The 24784-nt window shown below is 37.1% G+C and overlaps 1 protein-coding gene across 1 annotated transcript in view; it reads left to right on the top strand.

Annotated features, from left to right (window-relative positions):
• PCDH15 (protocadherin related 15) overlaps nt 1-24784 on the top strand; it is a 743595-nt gene that overhangs the window by 90717 nt on the left and 628094 nt on the right. Inside the window, exon 2 of the mRNA XM_056120664.1 lies at nt 14633-14751. Coding sequence (XP_055976639.1) covers nt 14661-14751 — 91 coding nt within the window. The 5' untranslated portion in view covers nt 14633-14660. The remainder of the gene's footprint in view (nt 1-14632; nt 14752-24784) is intronic.

Below are 24784 nucleotides of genomic sequence, written 5' to 3'. Positions count from 1 at the left end.
CAAAATTTATTTGTTATTGTAAAAAAGTGAATTGAAGTTTTATAATTTTAGTTGTTTACTGATTAAGCTTTCTCCAACACTTCCTCTTTTTAACCTTCCCTCTCTCCTTCCTTTCCTTCGTAAGTGGAGCAGCAATTAACATAAACTTGAAATCAGATATAATCTTTATTAGGAGTTCATGTGTCAGTCTAAGTGGTTTTTTAAAAAGATAAGAAACAAGTGCAAATGTTTGAAAAATTTATTTTAGAATATTATAAAAAAGCAAATGAGAAAAAAATCCTTGCTTGGATTCAAACTTTGAACTGAGTTTTTGGGAAGGGAGATAGAAGACAGTAGGGGTACCCACAGGTTTTTGTGTAGGATTTTAGTGCTTTGGTGGTGATTATTGTGTGTTAAATATATTTTTATCACAAAACTATACATCCTAAAGTCATGGAATTACTCCCTTAAAAATATGCAGTCATATAAATTCATGATAGTTTAACAAAAATCATGGCAAAGATCAGAGAAAGAGAAGCTACTATATGATTTCACTTTTCTGTTTATAGAGGGTTATAGAGAAGCAAAATAAGGGACTAGAGTATATCAAATGATGACAAACTTAGCCCTAGGTTACAAACCGGCACTACCAAGCAGGACACAAAAGGGTGTGGGGAAGTAGTGGAATAGAAGTTATGCAAAGGTAGTGTTGAAGGGTCTTAAGACACTTTTGTGATTATAAAATTGAATTACATGAAATATAAACATCAGTACAAGTATAACCACAAAAATATAGCATAAAATTATTAACATAGCAAAGAAAGTTACAAAAACGTTTCTAATCTTTAAATTTAAAACAATAGAGAATACATGTAAATATCATCAATGTGTGTTTAAACTGGAATTTTGTGTGATTTTGATTGTTTATTTCAGTAAACTTTGATTAATTTAAATTCTTGATCACTTGACATCCCGTTACTCATCGATTTGCTCGAGCGGGCGCCAGCAACGTCTCCATTTGTCGCTGTTGCATGCTAGTGTAGCCCAATGACTTCTGCTCATTCTAGGAACATGAATAGCCTCAAACCAATCATTTAGTGTCTTGATGAAGAAGTCTGACCATCTCATAGGTGGGCAGTCACGTGATCTTTTGACGGCCAGTGGAATCCAGTCAGTGATGGCTCTAGTCCAGCGGTCATCTCTAAATCTCATTATGTGTCCAGCCCATCTGATTTTTGATGCCTTGGCAAATGAGACAGCATCCCTGATTCTTGACCATCGATGAAGGTCAGAACTCCGGATTTCTTTCTCTCACTTGAGTGAAGTATGATACTCCAAGCATAGATCTTTCAATTCCTCTTTGGGAGACCCAGAGAGTGTTCTCATCCTGTTTTCGTAGGGCCCAGGTCTCTGAGGCATAGGTTAATGCAGGAAGAACAGTGGAATGGAAGAGATGTGCCCAGAGCCAGAGGTTCTTGGTCCTCTTAGATATTTCTTCAACGTTCTTGAAGGTGCTCCAAGCTGCTCTCTTCCTCCCATGCAACTCAGGTGCCAGGTCATTCGTCATGTTGACTTCTCGACCTAGGGACACAAAAGTGCTGCATTCGGAGATGTTCGTTCCGTTGAGAGCGAATGGAACGTCAGGAACGAGTCCATTTCTCATAAACATTGTCTTCCTGAGATTCAGCTGTATTCCGACCTTTCCACACTTATGGTCGAAATCGGCCAGCATTTGTGCCACTTGGCTGATGTTTGGTGTTATTAGGATGTCATCAGTGAAGCAGAGGTGGTGTAGTTGCTGACCATCTATCTTCACTCCCATTCCTTCCCATTCCAGTCGTCACATGACGTTTTTGAAGGTGGCACCGAAGAGTTTTGGTGGAATGGTATCACCCTGCCGAACTCCTCTCTTGGCGTCGTGATCACCTCCCTGTAGAATGGTGAGATCCTGGTAGTGAATCCGTAATACAGCTCATGGAGGATTCTGATGTATTGAGTTTTAACGCCCTGTTTAGCTAGGGCTTTGATGACCGCTTCATTTAAATTAAGAGCAAATATTTGAGATAAAAATGGGAAGTGTGTATGTGTATATATTATATACACATATTTATGACTGTAGTAGTTTTTGTTCATTCTGACTATATTTTTTTTCTGTTTTTCTGACAACGTGTGGTATTGTTTCTTTGAGCTCTTTGAACATTACCATCATAGTGTCTCTAAAGACACTGTCAGAGGATTTACTGGTATTGTTTATGTCTTCACTGATAATTTATTTTGCTTATTGATCTTGGTGAATTTCTACATATCTTAGCCATTGCATTTTTAGTATTCTTGCAGTGCTGGGGGAAGTCTTTGTAGTTAACCTCCTGGAGTTTGCTGAGGAAATAAGCTAGAGATTGCTCTTTATATTCTCTATCCCTCTTCACAGCATGAGAGGAAGTATAACTGTGAGTGTCACAGCATTTGTTGAGTCGATCTGTTGTAAAGCTGTGTAAGTAGCCTTACAATTCAGGACTTATGGTGTGGGTCCTTGATATGGGGCAGGTCGGATATGGAGGTGGTTGTGTCTTATCTAGTAGGGAGGGACTCTACCTCCTGTTCTGAAATAGGCCAGTGATATTAGTAGAAGACAATCCTTACCTCACATGGTGGAACAGCAAACAGAAAGTCAGAAAAGAAACTAGTATCTCTATAAGTTTTTTTTGAGGTAATTCTGACAATAGCAGTACTAAAATATAGTTATGTGCCCTGAGACCATAGTGACAACACAATTATGAAAATAAATATATAATAGAAAATAAATATATAATCAAATAAATAGATAATGACATAAATATACTACCTTAACATAATAAAGAAAATAAAACAAACTGGATAGAATTAAGTGCTCCAAAGCAGGAGTGGGATTCTGTTCTATGTGATGCCAATGCTGTTGCCCTAAATGTACAGGGAGAGCTGTGATTATATGATTATATGATTGTTATTCTAGAACACACTTTCAATCCCAAAGCCACACTTATTTTTCCTGTTTTTAATATTTTTTATTTTATAAAGTGGGCTGGAACAATAGCACAGCGTGTAGGGCGTGTGCCTTGCACGCAGCCAGCCAGGCCCAGCCGGATTCAATTCTTCTGCCCCTCTCAGAGAGCTCAGCAAACTACTGAGAGTATCTCACCCGCAGGGCAAAGCCTGGCAAGCTCCGCATGACGAATTGATATGCCAAACACAGTAACAACAAGTCTTACAATGGAGACGTTGCTGGGCCCACTGGCGCAAATCGATGAACAACAGGACGACAGTACTACAGTGCTTTATAAAGTAGTTCACAATATTTTATTACATTTAATATTCAAACACTAATTCCACCACTATTAGACCCTCCCACCATCAAATTTTGGATATTTCCATCTTGAACCCCAATCCCGACCCCAAAGCGGAACCAAAATAATTTATTTTGTATTGTTTGTTATGAAAAACTGCTGAAAATGCTACAAAAATGTTTCCTTAGAGGAAAGATTCTGAAGATTGTTGTATTTCACCATGGGGGCCATTAAGCCATTCAACCCTTCTATGGGAGATCACTATCGTGTTGTTAAAGGTTGAGCCTTGTGTGCTCATACGTGTGTGTGTGTGTGTGTGTGTGTGTGTGTCTGTAAAAAAATAAATCCCTCTAAGATTGATTGCCTCTTACTTTATTTCTCTTTATTATTATTTTTTTGGGGGGGTCACACCCGGTGATGCTCAGGGGTTACTTCTGGCACTGCACTCAGCAATCACTCCTGGCGGTGCTCGGGGGAACAAATGAGATGCTGGAAATCGAACCCAGGTCGGTCATGTGCAAGGCAAATGCCCTACCTGCTGTGCTACCGCTCCAGTCCCAATTGCCTCTTACTTTAAACTCTATCAAATGTAGTGTGGTACTCTTGGAGTATGGGTGGTATAAGATATGAGTTGTCATGGCTGTGTGGTCCAGGAATAAGTTCACCCGTGGGTGAGGCTTGGCCCAAGACTGTGGAGAACACTGTGAGCATGGCAGTGATTGAGTTCTGGAGGTTTTCAGCTGTCTGGGCTGGGTCCCATGGGGCAGGTAGGGGTCTCACCCACCCCCCTTTGGGACTCCCCAAGTGAAACAGCCTGGCGCAGGGCCTGGCCACATAGTTATTGTGAAAAGACACAGTTTTAAAGTCAGGGTTTAAAACTGTGGCACCATGTTCTAATAGAATAGAATAAGCAATCATATTTTTGTTGGCAAATTTCCATATATAAAAATAGGTGAACATAAATAATTTGGCATTATATAATTCATACTAAAATTTATGTATTATCTTTTAAAAGTATGCTGGCAATAAATGGATGCTTTCTTTTACAAATATTGTAATAGTTTCATTTAATTGGAGGAGGGGAATTAGCCTATTCTCAGTGCTGCTCAGGGCTTACTACTGGCTTTGAATTCAGGATCCCTCCTATGGGCTCTGTGGATCACATGGTGTGTGGAATTGAAAGGACAAGGACAGTGAGTGTTCTACCCACAATATCATCTTTGTGGCCCCAATAGTGTTTGAATTCAGCAAACTATGCACTTAACAAAATTTTTCCCATTTATATATTCTATGGCTGGAGTGATAGCACAGCAGGTAGGGCATTTGCCTTGGATGCAGCCAGTCCAGGTTCGATTCCTCTGTCCCTCTCAGAGAACCAGGCCAAGCTACTGAGAGTACGCCATCCACACAGCAGAGCCTGGCAAGCTTCCCATGGCACATTCAATATGCCAGAAACAGTAACAAGTCTCACAATGGAGACGTTACTGGTGCCTGCTCTAGCAAATCGATGAACAACGGGAGGATAGTGCTACAGTGCTAATATATTCTATATTCTGTGTTATTAATACCTACTTTATGCAGTGTGGTTATGTATATTTAATAATATAACGGCTTAAAACCCTTAAAATAGCCATGCATATTATCTAGCTTTTCTTTCATCCACCTTAAGATTAATTTTTACTTTATATAACAATATTTGATTTAAAAATATTAATGTATCCCCCTTTACAATATATTAATATGCTTTTGATATTTATGACACATTAGTGGGTATAAATGGAAGGATGGAATTTGTTTTTTTAGTTACCCCAATTCATACCACCTTAATAATTATTAAAATTGCATCTTCAAAATCATCCATAATATCTGACTCTTCTTAGCCACGGGCACCACATTAGTAAGTTTCTCATCTTAAGGCTCCAAATTCCTTTCATACACAAATGGTTCCTGATTGTGATTTATTCACTCATCTCTGAAACTGGGAAGAAGGGGAAAAGAGTTTCTAGCTATTAATTTTTATGAAAGCTAGTACTCATTAATGATATTTTTATAAGAAGAATATATTGCTGAATCATGTAAAAATGGAGACTTTTCATAGTTTTGAAAAGTTGTGCTGCATACTTTATGAGTTGTAATTAAAAATTTGAAACTTTGAACTTCAGTATTAATTCTAAGAGGGAAAGTTTTTCTTTCAAAGTGATTATTGCCTACTTGGACATGGATGTTAATTAAGAAGGAGAATGGTTCAACTTATATCTCCATATATATTTTGATCCTTTAAATTAAATTAACTTAATATGTACTCATTTTGTTTTCAACACAATAGTTAAATATTTAAAATGTTGACTTCTGAATTCAGTGCTATTATTTGTAACATTCAAATATTCAAGATAATATATATTTTAGTTTTTTTCAGCAATATATTGTAGACATGAATGAAATAAAATTGTATTTTTATTATTTTTCTTTACTAGGACCTTTCTGAGAACAAAAAGAACTCAACATTACACTAAAACATAGAGTCAATTAGAAAGATAAATTATGATCATGGTTATTTAAGCATAAATGAAGGGTTTACATGTTTCTTATGCAGTCACATTTTTTTCTGTGCTAAAATATTCATGTTCACATTTTCACCTGTAGGAAATTATAGATATACCATAAGAACAAAGCTGTAAGATAAAAATAAATATACAACAAAAATCAAGAGAGTTTTGATGTGCTTCTAATATAAACACCCATTTATCTGCATATCTTTTACTAATTATCTATTATCTAGTCCCTACTTTTGTATGTCTATTTCTGTAAGTATCCTAGATGATAAATAAAATCCATAATTTCTCACTAAATATAAGAAAAGCAGAGGGCCAGTGTCAAGATAGTCAAATAAGAGTTTGTGTTTACTTCCTCGCACAGTTACAGAAAATTTTCAACCAAAATTCGGTTGATCTACACAGAAACTAACTTGTAAACCTCCCAATCAAAATGTCTATAGCTAGAATTAAAAACACACACACATCACCCAGATGCACTGGAAAAAGACAAGTGCCATTACCAAGAAAAAAAAGCCCATCATAGATCTTCAAATCACAATGTAGAAGATATTTCTAAGGTGGAGAACTTTATTCTGGGCAGCAGAGACAGTACGGACTAAATACCTGGCACCCTAATACAATAGTAAAGTAAAGTAAAGGCCCTCCCGTTGATCATCGATTTGCTCGAGCGGGCCCAGTAACGTCTCCATTGGAGACTTTGTTGTTACTGTGTCTGGCATATCGAATACTCTCGGTAGCTTGCCGGGCTCTCTGAGAGGCTAGTCCGAAAGTAGTGAGTGGTCGCAAGGTCAACCTAAAGTCAACCTGCAGCAAACTATAAAATACAACAGTACTCATAGTTAAAACACTGAAATAAGAGGCAAGACTCTTTGAAGTGTAAATAGGAGCAATTACTGTCCAGGAACAGTTTCTTTGCATTTCTATACACTGCTGATAGCAATGCTAATTGGATAGCACTCTCCATAGTTACAAATCCTGAGAACAATTTCCTGAGGAGAGATCAACCTGCCCATCAAAAATAACTGAGGTAGCTGGAGAGAGAGAATTGTCTGTGTTCCTTTCTCAGGGCAGACAAACAGAATTGATTTTTCCTGGTCCACATATGACTGCTAGAAAATCAGCCACACGACTAGGAAGACAATATATCATATATTGTGGGGCTCCAATAAAGGGGAAAAAAATGTATCTTGAGGCCGCCTTGCCTGCTTTCTTGCCTGCCTTCAACTGATCAAGTCTGCACCCTGCCACTCCCAGAGCGCAGGCTCTGCCATTAACTGGGAACAAGGCCTCAAATTCCTCTTAGATCCATCCAGCCTGGAACTTATGTCCCAACTGCTCTGTTATCTAAGTAACCAGCCACCATGATGGCTGCAGGGCACAAACAATCTTGTTCTCCCGATTTGCAGACACTCTCAGATTTAACACAGGTGCCCCGGATTTCAAATTCTTAAATCCCCAATTGCTAACTCCTGGCACTCAAGTACAAGCTACTGATCCTCCTATTGAGGCCCCGTGGAGCAACAGGCATAATGAGACAGCCAAGAAAGTCACTAGTCACTACTGACTGATCAAGTCAATAGTCTGGAAAGAAGTCCTAATCTACAAATCATTGCAGGTCACTCTCACAAGACTTCAAATCAACAGTTCTAATGATACTCACTAAAATGAGAAACTCAATGCATAGGAACTTTGCCAAAGGAAGTATAAGAAAAGTATAAAAAAAAAGTCAATTACAGGTCATAAAAATTACAAAAGCTACATGGAAAATATGAAGAAATGTTTTAATAGTAGAATGGGGGGGCGGTTCTGTTGGATGCTGAGTACAAGCTTTTTAAAAATAAGAAGCTGTGGTATATTTACACTGTGGAATACTATGCGGCTCTAAGAAAGCATGAAATGAGGCAGTTGGCTGCAATGTATCTAGAATTGCAGGGCATCATGTTAAGCAACATTAGACAGAATGAGGACAAATGCCAGGTGATCTCACACATTGATGTAAAATAAAAGCCTGAATACAAGAGAGCAAAAAAACAGTGCTTGGTAGTGACTGTTCCTTGGCACTGATAAACAAAACAGTGGGGGCCAAGGTGGCAGGAGGGGGCACCAGATTAGAAGAAACATTAGCGACAGTGGTGGAGGATCATGGGTCTTTTGATGGTGATGGGGTTTAGTAATTTTATATAGAAATGAAAATTTTGACACTGTTAGAACTTCCTAAACTACAATAAATTTTTTTAATATTGGCAATAGTAAAAAAAAATTGTATTTGATTCTTTTTAAGCAGATCTAATTTCTCTGTTGAAATGTTATATATATTCATTTATTAAAAAGATATTTTCAATTTCAAAATTTAATGTAATTATGAGAGGATTGATATTATTTTCCAGTTTCAATATTTGTCTCAACTTAGTGATGAAGTGAGTGGAATGTATTCTTAGACATGTTGTATTGTCTATTTTTGTTGAATATGTAGAATTATACCCTGAAAATTTTATATAATTTATTCTGTTTATTAATTTTAATTTTATTTTCTCAGATGTACTAAATTAAAAGCTCAGACAGTTGTCCTAGTAATCTGTTTTAACATGAGATGAGATAAATTTTATAACCACTGATGTTAGAGTTATTTTCAACATCTGTGGATCTGTATGTCAAAAACTGACCAAAAATTATTTGGTAAGATATTCTGTGAAACATAATCAACACAGAATGTTATTGATATATGATTTATATACTATATAAGTCATCCATTAAGGTATTTAACTTAAGCAGTGTTTAGTATTCTCATAACTGTACAGCTCTTACCACTGTTAGAAAAAGAGGAATCTAAAAAAATAAACTGCAATTCCATGCCATCTAGCAGTACTTCCTCCTTCCCTCTAAAACATCCTTTCCTAAGCCTATGTGATTTACTTTCTTTCTCCCTTTCACTCATTCCTGAGCAACCACTATTGTCGTTCTTCTCCTTATGGAATGTATATTCTGACATTCATTTGAAAAATAGGGCAAGAGAGTAAAAAGGTAAAAGCAATTACTTCACGTATGAACAACCTGGATCCAATCCAGAGCATTGCATAATATCTCGAGTACTGCCAAAGCGATCTCTGAGCATTGAGTTGAGTGTAAACTAATTAGAACCAAGCCCCTATCTCCAAATGGAATCATACAGATAGGAGCTAACCAAGTAAATAACTACATAAGAAGAAAGAAAAGTATGAAATAAAAAGCATAGTAACTCCCAATTTTATTAAAAACATCAGTAATCAATATGTTTTGAATGGAATAGTCAGCTTTTATGCTATGAGTATGAAACACATTTAGTTGTTTAAAGACTTTTTCAATTCAAAAATTGTAAGTAGTTCCCAAATCAGTCATCCAAGGATCTTACCTAAAAATTCTTGTAATCGCCATGCAAGCAATGCATAAAACATGTTATCTAGGGATAACACGGAGATAGCTCAAAGTTTTGGAGAATATCTTTTTCACTCATGAGACCTAGAGTTTAATTCTCTGCGCTACCTGGCCACAAGCACTGCTAGGTATAGTCATGAAGGCCTCCAAGTACTGCAGCTGTCGTGCTGGCAGAACTCTGAGAATTGCCTGAGATTCCTCTTCCAAAAGTTAAAAAAAAAAATACACTGCACCTCATAGCACATGATCATTTTATCCCTATTTACAATGAATAAAATATGAGCTGTAAATAATTCCTATAATAGGTGTCAAATATTATGGTTCATTATGATAAAAAAAAGAGGGACAATGGCAGATGAACATAGTGTTACTTGATTTTAAATCTCAAAAGAGCAATTAGACATTCTGTTATTTTCCACATTAAAGATGTTATGAATTATATATTTATTACATATAGACAGTAAGAATATACACATATATGAGAAACAGTATATTATACAATGAATAAAGTTGTTTTAGTTATTTACTTTTAGTTTATAAATTTTATATTTATTAATATTAAGGCAAATATGAGTACTTTTCAATTAAAAGACAGTTTCCCAAATAGTGTAACTCTTGTGAGTTTCTCTATCTAAATCATCATATAAGCATTGTAAACAATATTTTTCTACAGTTACTAACTATTTGTAATAAGATGGCATGCTTTACTGATTTTTCGATGTTTTAATGAGGACAGATCTAGAACTAGTTAAAATTTTAAAGAGTACTATGTGACATGTCATTAGGCACTGTAATTATTTCTTAAAATTAGAACTTATGAATCTTTTATTTTTAAATTTGCAACAAAACTAAGTAACTATTATTAAAATCTTATTTCCTGCCAAGTTTTTGTAATGGAAAAAGTAAACAGCATAATGTGACTAAGTTCTAGAACATACTTTTCAATTAAAGTGAGAGGTTAGATAAGATTTTTCATAGAAATGTATTTTGTGAATATTTGAAAAATAAATGAGGAGGGCCAAGAGTTCGTATAGTAGGTAAGGTACCTGCCATGAATGTGGCAAACCGAGGTTTTGATTCCCAGCACAATATACAGTCCCACAAGCACTGCCAAATGTGATCCCTGACACTGCCAGATATGGCTCCAAAATAAATAAATAAATAAGAGAATAAATAAAATTTTAAATGTCAGCATCTTTTAAATTGAATTTCTTGTTTGCACTGCATAGAATACAATTCCTAAATATAATACAGTTCTTCATTTTCTAAATTCAGACTATTCTAATACAGACTCCATTGTGTAAATAAAGGGTGATTACTGGATGTTCATTTGTATTTCTACAGTCCAAAAACAACAAAAATTTGCATTGATTATTTATCTAGTTTACATAACAGTTATGATTAAGAACAGTTCTTAGTAACTAAACAGCTTGGAAACATATTTGTGCATCCTACTTTTATTTCATTTTTCTGTGTTATTGTTATTTGTATTGTTATTCTAGCATACACATAAAATTCAGTTATAATTGAGTATAAAAGATTGGCAGTTTGGATTTAAATATTAAAACTTTATATTTTTGTTTCATCTATAACTTGGTCAAGGTCCTCCCGTTGATTCATCGATTTTCTCGAGCGGACCCAGTAACGTCTTCATTGGAGATTTTGTTGTTACTGTGTTTGGCATATTGAATACATCACGAGTAGCTTGCCAGGCTCTGCCGTGCGGGTGAGATACTCTCGGTAGCTTGCTGGGCTCTCCGAGAGGGCCGGAGGAATCGAACTCGGGTCAGCCGTGTTGGCTGCGTGCAAGGCCCCGGTAGCTCGCCGTGATCGTTTCATCTATAAAGTAAATGTTATTTAAGAACATAACAATAAATTCAAGAGAATTGACCAATTCAGTTAAACCAATATTTTAATAAACCAAATTTTAATGTTAATAAATACTTTTATGATGTAATTCTAGGAAAATGGTGTTATGTATCAAATTTCCATGAGTGTCTGGTCACAGATAACTTGTAAAAATATGCTTAGTTGTACCCTAGTGCTAAAAGTTCCTCACTTCATTTTATTGAAACAGCATTCACTCTGTGCTGGGACATTCTTTTCTGTTTTATTTCCCTCTTTCTTTCTATCTTCCCTTATGACACATCATTTGAAAATTCAGTACAACCCTAAAACTAATTGATATTTTACATACATACATTTTTCTTCAGAGCCTCCCATATATTTATTTTTTAGTGTTAAACTAAATTACCACAAGAATTTGGTGACTTAAAATAGCTACACTGATTGTCTTATAGTTCTGTGGATTAGCTAGCTGTTTTCTTGGCAGGGTGCAAATACTAGCAAGTACTAACTTATTGCTCTTTGGGCAGAGGGGTCCCAAGTAGTGCTTGGAAACCTGTGACATCTTCCTGTTTATTATTCAGCAAACCGGGGAAGTGGTTCTAAATAAGGGCAGGAAGGACGGAAGGCAACTTCCCACCCACAGTGCTGGAGATAGTATCTTGCAAAGGTGGTGCTTCGACACCCCATATCTGAACCAGGGACTGATCTGGGGACTATAAGGTCCTAGAAATTGAATCAGGGGTTGACCACATGGAAGTTCCTTACCCCTGTACTCTCTCTCTTGTCCTAACCTACTGTCATTTTTATCTCTAGAATTCAACAGGAAATAATTCTATGTGAAGTTTTAGATTGTAGGAAAAACCATTTTATTTTTCTTTAAATCCAAAAGCTTTGGCCTGAAAACAATTCTCTCAGTTTATAACAAGTATTTGTATAACAAGTATTTGTATAACAAGTATTTGTATGCAACTGGAAAAAATTTTTATATGTTCAGACTGGAACTCACATAGGTTCACACTAAAACTTAACTGAGCCAAAGGAATGAAATTGCACTGGGTTTCCCATAGTCTGTAACAGTGATCTTCAACCACCTGTCAGTAGCTATAGAAAGGCTGAAAACCAGTGTTCTACACAGTGATTGTAACTGCCAGTCCATGGGCTAGTATGAAGAGAGAAACTTGTTTTCTGTTCATTAGACTGAAGCAAGTTAGACTTCAGGCTGACAGATGTTCAACATCTCTTCAAACACACACCAGTTTGTAACCTTGAACCACGAATTTTATTTTTCTCCACAGAGTTACCTACCTTATAAATCATGCTGTTTAATTAAGATAATGTAAATTTAAGTTACTTTATGATGCTTTATATCTTGAGTCAAAATGCTCATATTCAGCTATATGGAGTGTTCACTTCTACGGCAATACTCCTCTAACATATGTTTATAGTCATTTGTGTTCCAAATTCTCAATATAACTTAATCATGGGTGCTATTTTATCTCCATAGTTACGATTCAAAATGTGAGAAAGTGAGAGATACTATTTAGTTTACTCAAAGTCATATAACCAGTAAACTGACATGCTAATTTCAAACAAAGTCACGCTCTTAGACACTGATTTATACAGTAACACTCTTGCTAGCTTTTATTTTTCTTTATCCTTTATGTCCAATGATTGGATTCTCTTAAGGCCATCTCTGAGAATAAAATATATAAACAAAAGCTGAGTTTTTTTTTTTTACCAATTAGGGGAAAATAGTTATGAAGATCAGGTAAAAAGGAAAGCTCCTTTGCTATTTCAGATAAAAAACTAACACCACAGGATGATTAGTTTGCACTTAAAAATGTGTGTGATTAAATAAAGATCTTTGAACCGTAACAGGTATTTGTTGTTATGAGTTAAAAAATTTAAATATATATATATATATATATATATATATATATATATGTACCTGGATGAAATTTTAAAGCAAACTAGATATATTTACATGTGCAGTTTTACAAATAAACTTTATATGATTGACAATGAAGTTTAAAGTAAGGTGAGTGAAAAATGTACCTGAAACATAATTATTTTGTTTTTTTGTACATTGTGATGAACTATTCACAGGCAGTGTAATTGTAAGAATACTTGACAGACATCATAAACCACAGACCCTAAGAACAGCATGTCCTGCCAGAAGGATTCCGTCTATAATGTAGCTGGACAATCATCTGAAGTGAACACTGAACAATCATACATTTGTATTTGTGTGTCTGTCATTGTCTAGAAAATCAGAAGACTTGAGAAAACACTTGTTTGCATCCCCACTTGTGTTACCTAGTGGCAGAGGTTAAGCACTAGCATACATGTTCAGACAAACCGTATAGTCTCTCTGGAGAGATGGCATAAGGGTTAAGGCATTTTGCCTGGAACACATCTTACTCGGGCTCAATCTCCAGGCCTGCCATGATTCTCGGAGCCTTTCCAGAGCAACCCTCCACCCCCAAGTCAGCTCAAATCTGGAGGTAGCCTCTGAGCACTCCCTGCTGTGCTACCCTTAACCCAAAACAGAAAAGAAAAATAGATAAACCCAGAAAATACAGTTTATCACAGCATTCACCGTCTCTCAGTCCTGCTCTCTTTCTCTTTCTCTCTCTCTTGCCTCCTGCCCTCTCTCTTTACCTCCCCTCCCACACCACCATTTGTCTCCATACCACTTCAAGGCAGTAAGGTTAGAATTCTCAAATCCAAGTTTCCATGTGATGTTATACCACGAGCTACCATCAGAGTTATTTTGAGAACTTTATAGGAAAAATATCTTCGGTGACAAAGACACCAAGAACACCTTCCAATAAAATTTACCAGCTACCTCTAACTCATCCAATTCATTTACTTAGAGTGAGGAGGTGGGGATGGAGTGGTGGGGGGAAATGAAATTAAAATAGTAGTCCTCCAAATGCATCAAAAGACAGATGTGAGAAATATAGGTGGTATACAAACCAGCGTATCTGGCATAGTTAAGTATTACTTTCATCATCTTATAAAAAGCAATAAATATTTTCATGATGAATTCTTCTTACATAACTGTCTAAAACAAATATCCATTAGAATTTTCACATAAGATACTATTTTACCATATCAAATTATTTACTGCTTTATTCTATATATACCATGTAATTGCGGCATTCTACAGACAGGGGACATTGAGTAACTTAAATTGATTAACATTTGATTCACTCAGAGTGTCTCAATATACAAAAGGACAAGGTTCTGATATATCCAGTGTTAAATTCTCAGTGTACTCATTTGCAAAATGAAAAAAAACAGAAAAGTTATCTTTCCTTGGAGAATACTTGTCTGCAAATTCTTGTAGATAAAGAGTTCCCCTGCGTTAAACAAGTCTGTTACTTTGTTAAAGGATATCATGGCACAGGTAATTAACTATGAAGACATTAAAGCTGTTCTGTGCTGTGACAGTTGTTTGCTTATAACAGATTAATGAACTTGTCAAATTTTTTTTTCTTCTTCTTGTTATTTCAGATCAATCCTGAGTGGAATTTGATAGAAGATGTTACAGCAGTTTTGTCCTTGGAAATGCATAGCTTCGGGGATTGTTTTAGGCTCTCTCTTGGCAGTCTGCGTGGGCCAGTATGATGATGGTAAGGATGCTTTTAATCTGATCTCTAGCCAGGATGTTTGCTTGAAGTGAGAAATGGAACACCACCAAAATGAATACTGTTGACTTATAGCTCATTTTAAAAGTTAGTAGCACTGCACATTAAGGTCCTTTCATTGGAATAATCTCACAAAAGTGGCACCTGATGTACTTTATCCTCAGTGAGAACGGCAGCTGATTGAAAATACAGCTCGAGATCTATTTTTGAACATTAAATCATTACCGTGGGAGAAAGATTGAATGCTATAAAATAAGCATGAAGTTATATATGTTAAACCCTAAAGTCACAACAATAAACAATATTATTTCTAGTGTCTACTTTTGACACATTTTTTTCTTATAGATCTCTGTATCATTTATATTTATATAATATATGTCTATAAGCTTAACTCAAGACCATTGATTGTGTTTCTTTAAGGTTTAGTTGGGTATTGAACTATTTAAACTTCTATTTAAAAAATAAAATATTTAAATATCTTTTCTTAGGGCATGGAGAGATAGTACAGAGGGTAACACATTTCCCTTCAATGAAGCCAAACTAGGTTTGATTCCAAGCATTGGCTATGGTCCTCTGAGCCTGCCAGGAGTAAGCCCTGAGTTTAGAGCCAGGAGTAAGCTCTGAGCACAGCTGGATGTGAACAAAACAACAACAACAAAAAAAAAGGTCTCCTCAAAAAAAATCTTGTAAAAGATTTGCTGTTTAGCTTTTGTGAGGTTTTTCTTAGCTGTAGACCAGCACTTTAGAAACATTTGTGATCGAGCTATTTAGAGCCCATTTTTAGAATTTTTTTAGTACTGGAGGAATTTGTCTTTGAACGTGTTACAAGCAAAGTAAGTTTATGTGATATGCATGCTTTATACATATATACACTTTAAATATTTATATACATATAATACTTTAAATTTAATGGAAGAAAATACTGGACAATGTTCTCCACTCAGAAGTTTTCTATTCAAAGAAACCATATTTTTATATAATTACATTTTAGTCTATATTGAGTACAGAGATAAGTTGTCATTTCATCATCACGCAGCTCTTAATAGCTCCTGGTAATAGTAAATAATGCATTATTTAATGCTTAGCTTGGATAAATTGAATGATCTGAAGATGAGCAAGTTAATTCTACTTTATCATAATTGTGTTTAAATTATGCACATGTTGATACTTTCCCAACGCACCATAGTCAAAAACAATTATGTCTCTTTTCAATTTATAAAAAAGTCACAGTTGTAAGCATGTTCATAAAATCAAACACTTAGTTTTCTATAAAAAATTTTATTAGCAGTATACCTGAATTTAAGGTTTATTTTTGTTATTTATAAAAATTGTATATCTTCAATACAAACCTAAATTTTAAATGTAAAAGTCAACAAATTATGTATATACTTACATTGACACAAGCACATGTGTCATAAATGAAGCTTAGGAGAGCATGATACTATATTAAGTAATGCATTTTAATTATTTTCCCAAACCCCTTACTAGTGCATTTTAAATTATGTCCAAGTAATACATGACAAATAAATGTGTTGATTTATACATTTGCAGTTGCAAGCATCCAACTCAGGGCCGCTCACATTCAAGGCATGGGTTCTATCACTGATCCACATCCCCAGTATGTTTAAGATTACAGAGCATTTTCTTTGTACTCAGATGTTTTGCTTTCAGAGAGCAGAAAAATTTTCACTGACACTGCATTAGACACTCAAACCCCCTATACTTTGAACAATGCAAACTAGGTTATCAGTGGAAATTGCTCCTGACTTAACTTGTAATGCTATAAATTGGTTTCTTAATAAGCTCATTATAGCTCTTGATTGTTTTTGTAAAGGTACTCTTTAAGCCTCCAAAATAAAATTATCAGGTAGTTTGCCATCAAGTAGTCTACATTCTGAAACAGACTAGAAATCCACACACTAGAATTCAAGTGATAGTGTAGTGTTATGCCTGAAATACTGCTTTAGCGGACAACTCTTCAATTGCCATAGATAGAAATCATTCCCAGTTCCCTACTCTTAGTGGCTTAATTTTTAGGAAGATGGAGGGTTAGATATTGCATCAAGGTAGTGGTTTTTTTTTTTCGCATTTTAAAGAGTTCTTTAAAACTCTTTTAAAACAAAGTAGTGTTTTCTTTTAAAACAAAGTAGTGGTTTTTTTTTCACATTTTAAAGAGTTCTTCTTTAAGGGAGACATCCATGACATTGGCAACTATCGCCCGATCTGCCTATTGTCTGTCATCTACAAGTTCTTCACTCGAGTCATCCTACATAGCATTGGCAGAACACTAGATGAAGGACAACCATGCAGGCAAGCCGGGTTCTGCAAAGGATTCAGCACCATCGACCATATCCACACAATAACCAAACTCATTGAGGTTTCTCGGGAGTTCAAGATGCCACTCTGTTTAACGTTCATTGATTTAAAGAAGGCCTTTGATTCTGTTGAGAAGGAAGCGGTCATTGCAGCCCTAGGAAATCAGGGCATTCAAGCCCAATACATCAAGATCCTACGTGTGCTGTATTGCGGATTCACTACCAGGATCTCACCATTCTACAAAGAAGTGATCATTGATGTCAAGAGAGGGGTTCGGCAGGGTAATACCATTTCACCGAAACTCTTAAGTGCCATCCTCGAGAACATCATGTGATGACTGGAATGGGAAGGAATGGGAGTGAAGATAGATGGTCGGCAATTACACCACCTCCGCTTTGCTGATGACATTGTTTTAATAACACCAAACATCAGTCAAGCGGCACAAATGCTGGCCGACTTTGACCATGAGTGTGGAAAGGTAGGACTACAGCTGAATCTTACGAAGACAATGTTTATGAGAAACAACCTCGTTCCTGATGCCCCATTCTCTCTCAACTGAACGACCATCTCCGAATGCAACAGCTATGTGTACCTAGGTCGAGAAGTCAACATGACAAATGACCTGGCACCCGAGCTGCACAGGAGGAAGAGAGCGGCTTGGAACGCCTTCAAGAACTTCGAAGAAATAGCTAAGAGGATGAAGAACCTCCGGCTCCAGGCACATCTCTTTGATTCCACTGTTCTTCCTGCATTAACATATGCCTCAGAGACCTGGGCCCTATGCAAACAGGATGAGAATGCTATTCAGGTCTCCCAAAGAAGAATAGAAAGAGCTATGCTTGGAATATCACGTTTCACTCAAATGAGAGAAAAAATCCGGAGTTCCGACATCCATCGACGATCAAGAATCAGGGACGCTGTCTCCTTTGCCAAGGTGTCAAAAATCAGATGGGCTGGTCATGTAATGAAATTTAAAGACGACCGCTGGACTAGAGCTGTTACTGACTGGATTCCACGGGATGTCAAAAGACCACGTGGCCTCCCACCTATCAGATGGTCAGAATTCTTCGTCAAGATCTTGAACGATCGGTTTGAGCGATCAGATCCCAGAGCTAACAGATGCCATTGGGCTACACTAGCATGCGACAGGGACAAATGGAGACGTTACTGGTGCCCGCTCGAGCAAATCGCCGAGTAACGGGAAGTTAAGGGATTAAGTGAAAGAGTTCTTACTGTTAACTGCTCTCACCATTCTTTCCATACCTATATGCCCCCAAACTAAGACCACACTGTTTTCCTCTAGTACTCTAAGGACATTTTCTCTTATGTTCACAATTAGTGATTTTTGGCATCACATTTCCTCGGTAGCCTAATTACACATGATTAAAAATGTTTTTAATATTATTATATTCTAAATCCATCAATATTATGAGCCTTGCTAAGCAGGATTGAAATCAGAATTTGGCAAAGCATAGCTCAAGCAAAGCAACATCAGACAGGAACACTAAACAAGAAGCTGGAATATATTATATGAACTTCTTGATGAAGGTAAGTAGTTAGACTAAAGAACATGGTGATAGTTATAAACATAGAAGCATGAGAGAAAAAGTAAAAACCGAAACAGTACTTTTTCCATAGCACAGCGGTAGGGCATTCGCCTTACAAGCGGCCAACATGGCCGACCCGAGTTCGATTCCTCCGCCCCTCTCGGAGAGCCCGGCAAGCTACAGAGAGTATTTGATATGCCAAACACAGTAACAACAAAGTCTCCAATGGAGACGTTACTGGGCCCGCTCGAGGAAAATTTTGGGCTGGAGCGATAGCACAGCGGGTAGGGCATCTGCCTTGCACGCAGCCAACATGGCCGACCCGAGTTCGATTCCTCCGCCCCTCTCGGAGAGCCCGGCAAGCTACCGAGAGTATTCGATATACCAGACACAGTAACAACAAAGTCTCCAATGGAGACGTTACTGGGCCCGCTCAAGCAAATCGATGATCAACGGGAGGGCCTTTACTTTACTTTTTAACCTACTATTATAGTTGACAACTGATTTATCCACATAGGAATTTTAGATAGACAAAAATTTAAAAGAAAAATTTTAATTATTTCAAATATATTAGTCTGAAAATCTGCCTTTTCTTTCTTGTGGGGAAGGTAGTGGAGCTACACCGACAGTGCTCAGAGCTTAGTCCTGACTGTGTTCAGGGATCGCTCTTGGTAGGTTCAGGGGACCATATGAAGTGATAGGGACTGAACGCTGGTCTGCTTCATGCAATGCAAACACCCTAATCACTGTACTGTGGCTCCACCACCTACCTTTTTCTTAATTAAGAACATTTTCCATGCTTCTTCATGCATTTCATTACTTGAAATGCATTCATTTCTTGGTGTGGTAAATAATCTAAGTCTTACAAAGAGATTGTGTTTTCATTTCACTGATTTCATAAGTGAATGACAAATAGAAGGGATGGAGATGAAGACATGATAGTGGCTTGAGGCTTTATTGTAATTTTTCACTACTTTTTCTACATTTTCAAATTTTCCATTTTGAGGATAAGAAATTGCTAGAGTAACACAAGGAAAGTTTGCTTAATAGAAACATGTCCTGTAACATATGGGAAGTTTGAAAATACTATTTTTTTAAATGATCTTTATGCAAATATGCATATGAGAAAGACTCCCGAAGTATGTGGAGATCAACATATATATTTATTTAATTTTTAACTGAAAGTCTGTGGATTGCAATACCTTTACACACGGCTTCTTATGTTCATAATTTGATACCATAACCATCACCAGTGTACCCATCTCCCATTCCCCAACAGTGAATGAATCATGAGGTTTTGCTATTTTTGCATAATAAATACTATGCAGCTCTAAGCAGATCATTACTATACATGCATACTTTTTTATGGATATAAAGTTGAGCATGGCAGTTTAAGCTTTGAAGTTAAACTTCTTCTAGTCTTGTCCTTGACTGTTCTTGAACAATTACTAAATTAGCATATATCTGTAATATGAACAGACTCCTTATATATAAAACAAGCAGATAAACTATGCAAACAGACTCTTTTAACCCGAGAAAATTATATTTTCTTGGGCAAGAGATAGTACAGCAGGTAAGGTATTTGCAATTGCCCAAACCTGGTTCGTTTTTTTTGACCCCAAAATGTCCCCTAGCACTATAAGAAGTGATCCTTGAGCAAATCCAGGAGTTAACCTTGAGAAGAGTTGTGTATGATCCCCCCCAAAATGAAAAAGGCAAGTCATACTTTCTGAGACTGTTGCCTAACCGAAAAGAACTATGAAACTTATTATTCAGTATAGCAGAGATCTGGCAGATAGTTTTGTTCACTTCTTTGTTTTCATCTTTGTTTATATTACTGATCATTATCAATTTGCATAATTTTAAGTAAACTTATATTTATTTATAAATGAGTATTTTGTGCTCCTTTTTTGCTCCTCTAGACTGCTTTTGCATTATCTCTAAATTTTCCCATTAACGCCCTACCGCTGTGCTATTGCTCCAGCCCAACTAACTTTAAAATAAATTTTTATTTTTTTAATTAATAATAGCTATATTCTTTTCTCAAAGAGTTTACAGATTCAAATAAAACTGTAATGCTTGGGAACATCTCCCAAGATTTATTTTCATAGTTGTTTTTAGGTAATCCATTTAAAGCAAGTTATGAGACGATCATTGGCTGGAGCAATAGCACAGCAGTAGGGCATTTGCCTCGCATGCAGCCAACATGGCCAACCCGAGTTTGATTCCTCTGCCCCTCTGGGAGAGCCCGGCAAGCTACCGAGAGCATCTCGCCTGCACAGCAGAGCCTGGCAAGTTACCCGTGACGTATTCGATATGCCAAACACAGTAACAACAAGTCTCACGATGGAGACGTTACTGGGCCCGCCCGAGCAAATCGATGAACAAAGGGAGGACCGTGACTGTGACCATATTTTATGGTTTGGTGCTTAAACGCAGTTATTTCATTTTTATCCATGCATCCAGAGTCCATACCAGAGATTCCATTGATTTATGCTAATGAAGCATAAAATAGTGGCATTCAAATTAAAATATTCAGCACAAAATTTTAGAGAAAATACTACTATCCAACGAACTCAAACACTATGTTAGGGGCAAGATGTGAGTCCTCTTTATATACCTTAAAAATTAAACATACTTAGCTCTACAAACTTCATTAGAAAACTTCTTAGGGGAAGGGGCTTTACATACAGTGGTGCTCAAGATTTACTGCTGGCTCTGCACTGATTTATCACTTCTGGCAGAGGTCTGGAGACTAAATGGGATGCCAAGAACCACACCTTGGTCAGCCACTTACAAGACAAGGCAAGTGTCCACTCACTTGGCTATCATACTAGACTCTAAATAAGTGCAGTGTTACAGAATGAAACATGTTTTATAAATCTAAAATTCCATTTCTTGTACATTCATTATCTTCCAAGCATGTATTAGAAATATTTTAAAACTCTGTATCTTGGAGCACAGCCGTTTTTTTCCCCTGATCTGCGCGGGACGGGAACTGAGCCCCACAGCTCGGCAACAAAGCTGAAGGGGATCCCTCTCCTCCTTCCAATCAGGTACAGCTCGCCTCCAGGGCCTGGGACTCTCTGGGCATGCGCAGCTAGCTCGATCTCATAGCACAGCCGTTTTTTTCCCCTGATCTGTGCGGGAAGGGAACTGAGCCCCACGGCTCGGCAATAAAGGGGACCCCTCTCCTTCTTCCAGTCAGGTACCAGCGCGGGGAGACTTTCCGGACCTGCAGCAACTAACGTGGCCACGAAATATTCTCTCACTACATATGCCCTAGGAACCATAAGCTACCTTCTTAGATGGAATCTTCTCTATTTTAGCTCAGCCACTAGAAACACAGTAGCCAATAACTCATAAGCCTATCTCAACTCACACTACATATCAAGCATAATAGTAACAGTAAACGTGAAGGACTAAACCACACTTGTTACAATGGTAAAGGCACGCAAATGTCCACCAAACTTTATTATTGAAGAGGCTAACCCAGAAGACATCAACAGTACTGTAGTGTTAGACAACCTCTCTGACAAGGAATTCAGAAGGGAGCTACTTAGGATGCTTCAGGAACTAAAAGAAACAATGGAAAGCAATGTCAATAAAAGACAAGAGGATTTGAAGGCAGAAATGAGGAAAATGCAATTGGAAATGTCAGACCTAAAAAACCTGGTAGGCGAATTGAAAAACTCAGTGGAAAGCCTCAGCAGAAGAGTAACGGCTGCTGAGAACAGAATCAGTGAGCTCGAAGATCAAGTTCAGAGACTCTCCAGGAAAGAGCAGAAAATGGAAAAGAGACTCACAATTCGGGAACAGATGGCAAGAGAAGATCGTGATGAAGCCAAGAGGGGTAACATAAGAATTATTGGAGTCCCAGAGGGAAAGAAAGAAAACCTTGATGAAGAAGAAACTGTCAAAGACATCATTGCTACAACGTTCCCAGAGCTGAAGAAAACTTGTGACCACATTCAGGAGGCCCGAAGGGTACCAGCTAGAAGAAATCCGAATAAAAATACCCCAAGACACATTCTGATCAAAATGACCAAAACCTTAGACAGAGACAAAATTCTGAAAGCAGCAAGATCGAAGAAAGAAATCTCTTACAAAGGAGCATCCTTAAAATTCACAGTTGATTTTTCTGATGAAACCCTCATGGCCCGAGAACAGTGGTGGGACATAGTGAAAAAACTCAGTGAAATAAATGCCTCTCCAAAAATACTTTACCCAGCAAGACTCTCATTCATAGTAGAAGGAACAACACACAGTTTCACAGAAAAACAACAGCTCAGGAACTTCATAGATTCAAAACATTGGTTACAAGAACAACTAAATGGGCTACTTTAAGGCAAGGCAGGCCCCTCAAATACATCAAATTTCAATAGAACAATGGGGCAAAATCCCATAACAATAATCTCTCTCAATGTCAATGGGCTAAACGCACCAATTAAAAGACATAGAGTGGCTGGATGGATTAGAAAATTGAACCCAACATTCTGCTGCCTGCAAGAAACACATATCAATAGTCAAAGCAAACACAGACTCAGAGTCAAAGGCTGGAAAACAATCCTACAGGCAAACAGCTCCCATGAAAAAGCTGGGGTAGTCATCATAATATCAGACCACATTGTTTTCAGAGTGAAGAATGTCCTAAGAGAGAGTGAAGGCCATTTCTTATTGATCAAAGGATCTGTACAACAGGAAGAACTTACAATAATAAATGTATATGCACCTACAGAGAGACCAGCAAAGTACTTATAACAACTACTCATAGATTTGGAAAAAGACATCAATAGCAACATAAAACTAGTGGGAGACTTCAACACTGCTTTGTCACCTCTGGATAGATCAACCAGACTCAAGCTTAGCAAGGACATACTTCATCTGAGGGAAACAATGGAAGAAAGGGACTTAGTAGATATATACAGGAAACTTCATCCTCAAAAAGCTGAATACACATTCTTCTCAAGCGTACATGGAATATTCTCCAAGATAGACCACATGCTGAGCCACAAAACATGCCTCCATAAAATTAAGAAGATAGAGATTGTATCAACAATCTTCTCAGACCATAATGCGCTGAAATTAGAAGTAAATCACACACAAAAACAGAAAACTAAATCAAACACCTGGAAATTAAACAGTGCTCTATTGAACAACGAGTGGCTTAGAAAAGAAATCAAAGAGGAAATCAAAAGATTCCTAGAAACGAATGAAAATGAGAACACGAGTTACCAAAACTTATGGGACACAGCAAAAGCTGTGTTAAGAGGAAAGTTTATAGCTCTACAAGAATTCCTCAGGAAGGAGGAGCGAGCACACATAAGTAACCTAACCTCACAGCTTAAGAGCTTGGAGAAGGACCAAAAAAAGGAGCACAACCCGAACAGGAGAAAGGAAATAATAAAACTCAGAGCAGAGATTAACGAGATGGAAACCCAAAATACAATCCGAAAGATCAATGAAACCAAGAGCTGGTTCTTCGAGAAAATTAACAAGATTGATAAGCCTCTAGCAAAACTCACAAAGAAAGTGAGAGAGAAAACCCTAATAAACCGAATCAGAAATGAAAAGGGGGTCATTACAACAGAAACTACAGAAATTCAAAGGATCCTCAGGGAGTACTTTGAGAAGCTTTATGCCACAGAATATCAAAATCTCGAGGAAATGGATAAATTCCTAGACTCCTACAGATTCCCAAGGCTGAACCAAGAAGACCTGGAATACCTGAACAGACCTATCACCATCAAGGAAATTGAAATGGTAATAAAAAGTCTCCCCAAGCACAAAAGTCCTGGCCCGGATGGATTCACTAGTGAATTCTTCCAAATCTTTAAAGAGGACTTACTCCCAATCCTTTTTAAACTTTTCCACGAAATTGAAATATCAAAAACACTTCCAAACAGTTTCTACGAAGCAAATATCACACTGATACCAAAAGCAGACAAAGATACCACAAAGAAAGGGAATTACAGGCCGATATCCCGATGAACACAGATGCAAAGATCCTCAACAAACTACTAGCAAATAGAATCCAACTACTCATCAAAAAGATCATACACCATGACCAAGTAGGATTCATCCCAGGGATGCAAGGATGGTTTAACATTTGGGAATCAATCAACATAATCCATCATATCAACAAAAGAAAAGAT

Source organism: Sorex fumeus, unplaced genomic scaffold, assembly GCF_029834395.1.
Source record: "Sorex fumeus unplaced genomic scaffold, SorFum_2.1 ptg000043l, whole genome shotgun sequence".
Lineage (NCBI taxonomy): Eukaryota > Metazoa > Chordata > Mammalia > Eulipotyphla > Soricidae > Sorex > Sorex fumeus.
The sequence above is the reverse complement of the archived record's forward strand: the minus strand, read 5'-3'. Positions and strand labels throughout refer to the sequence as shown.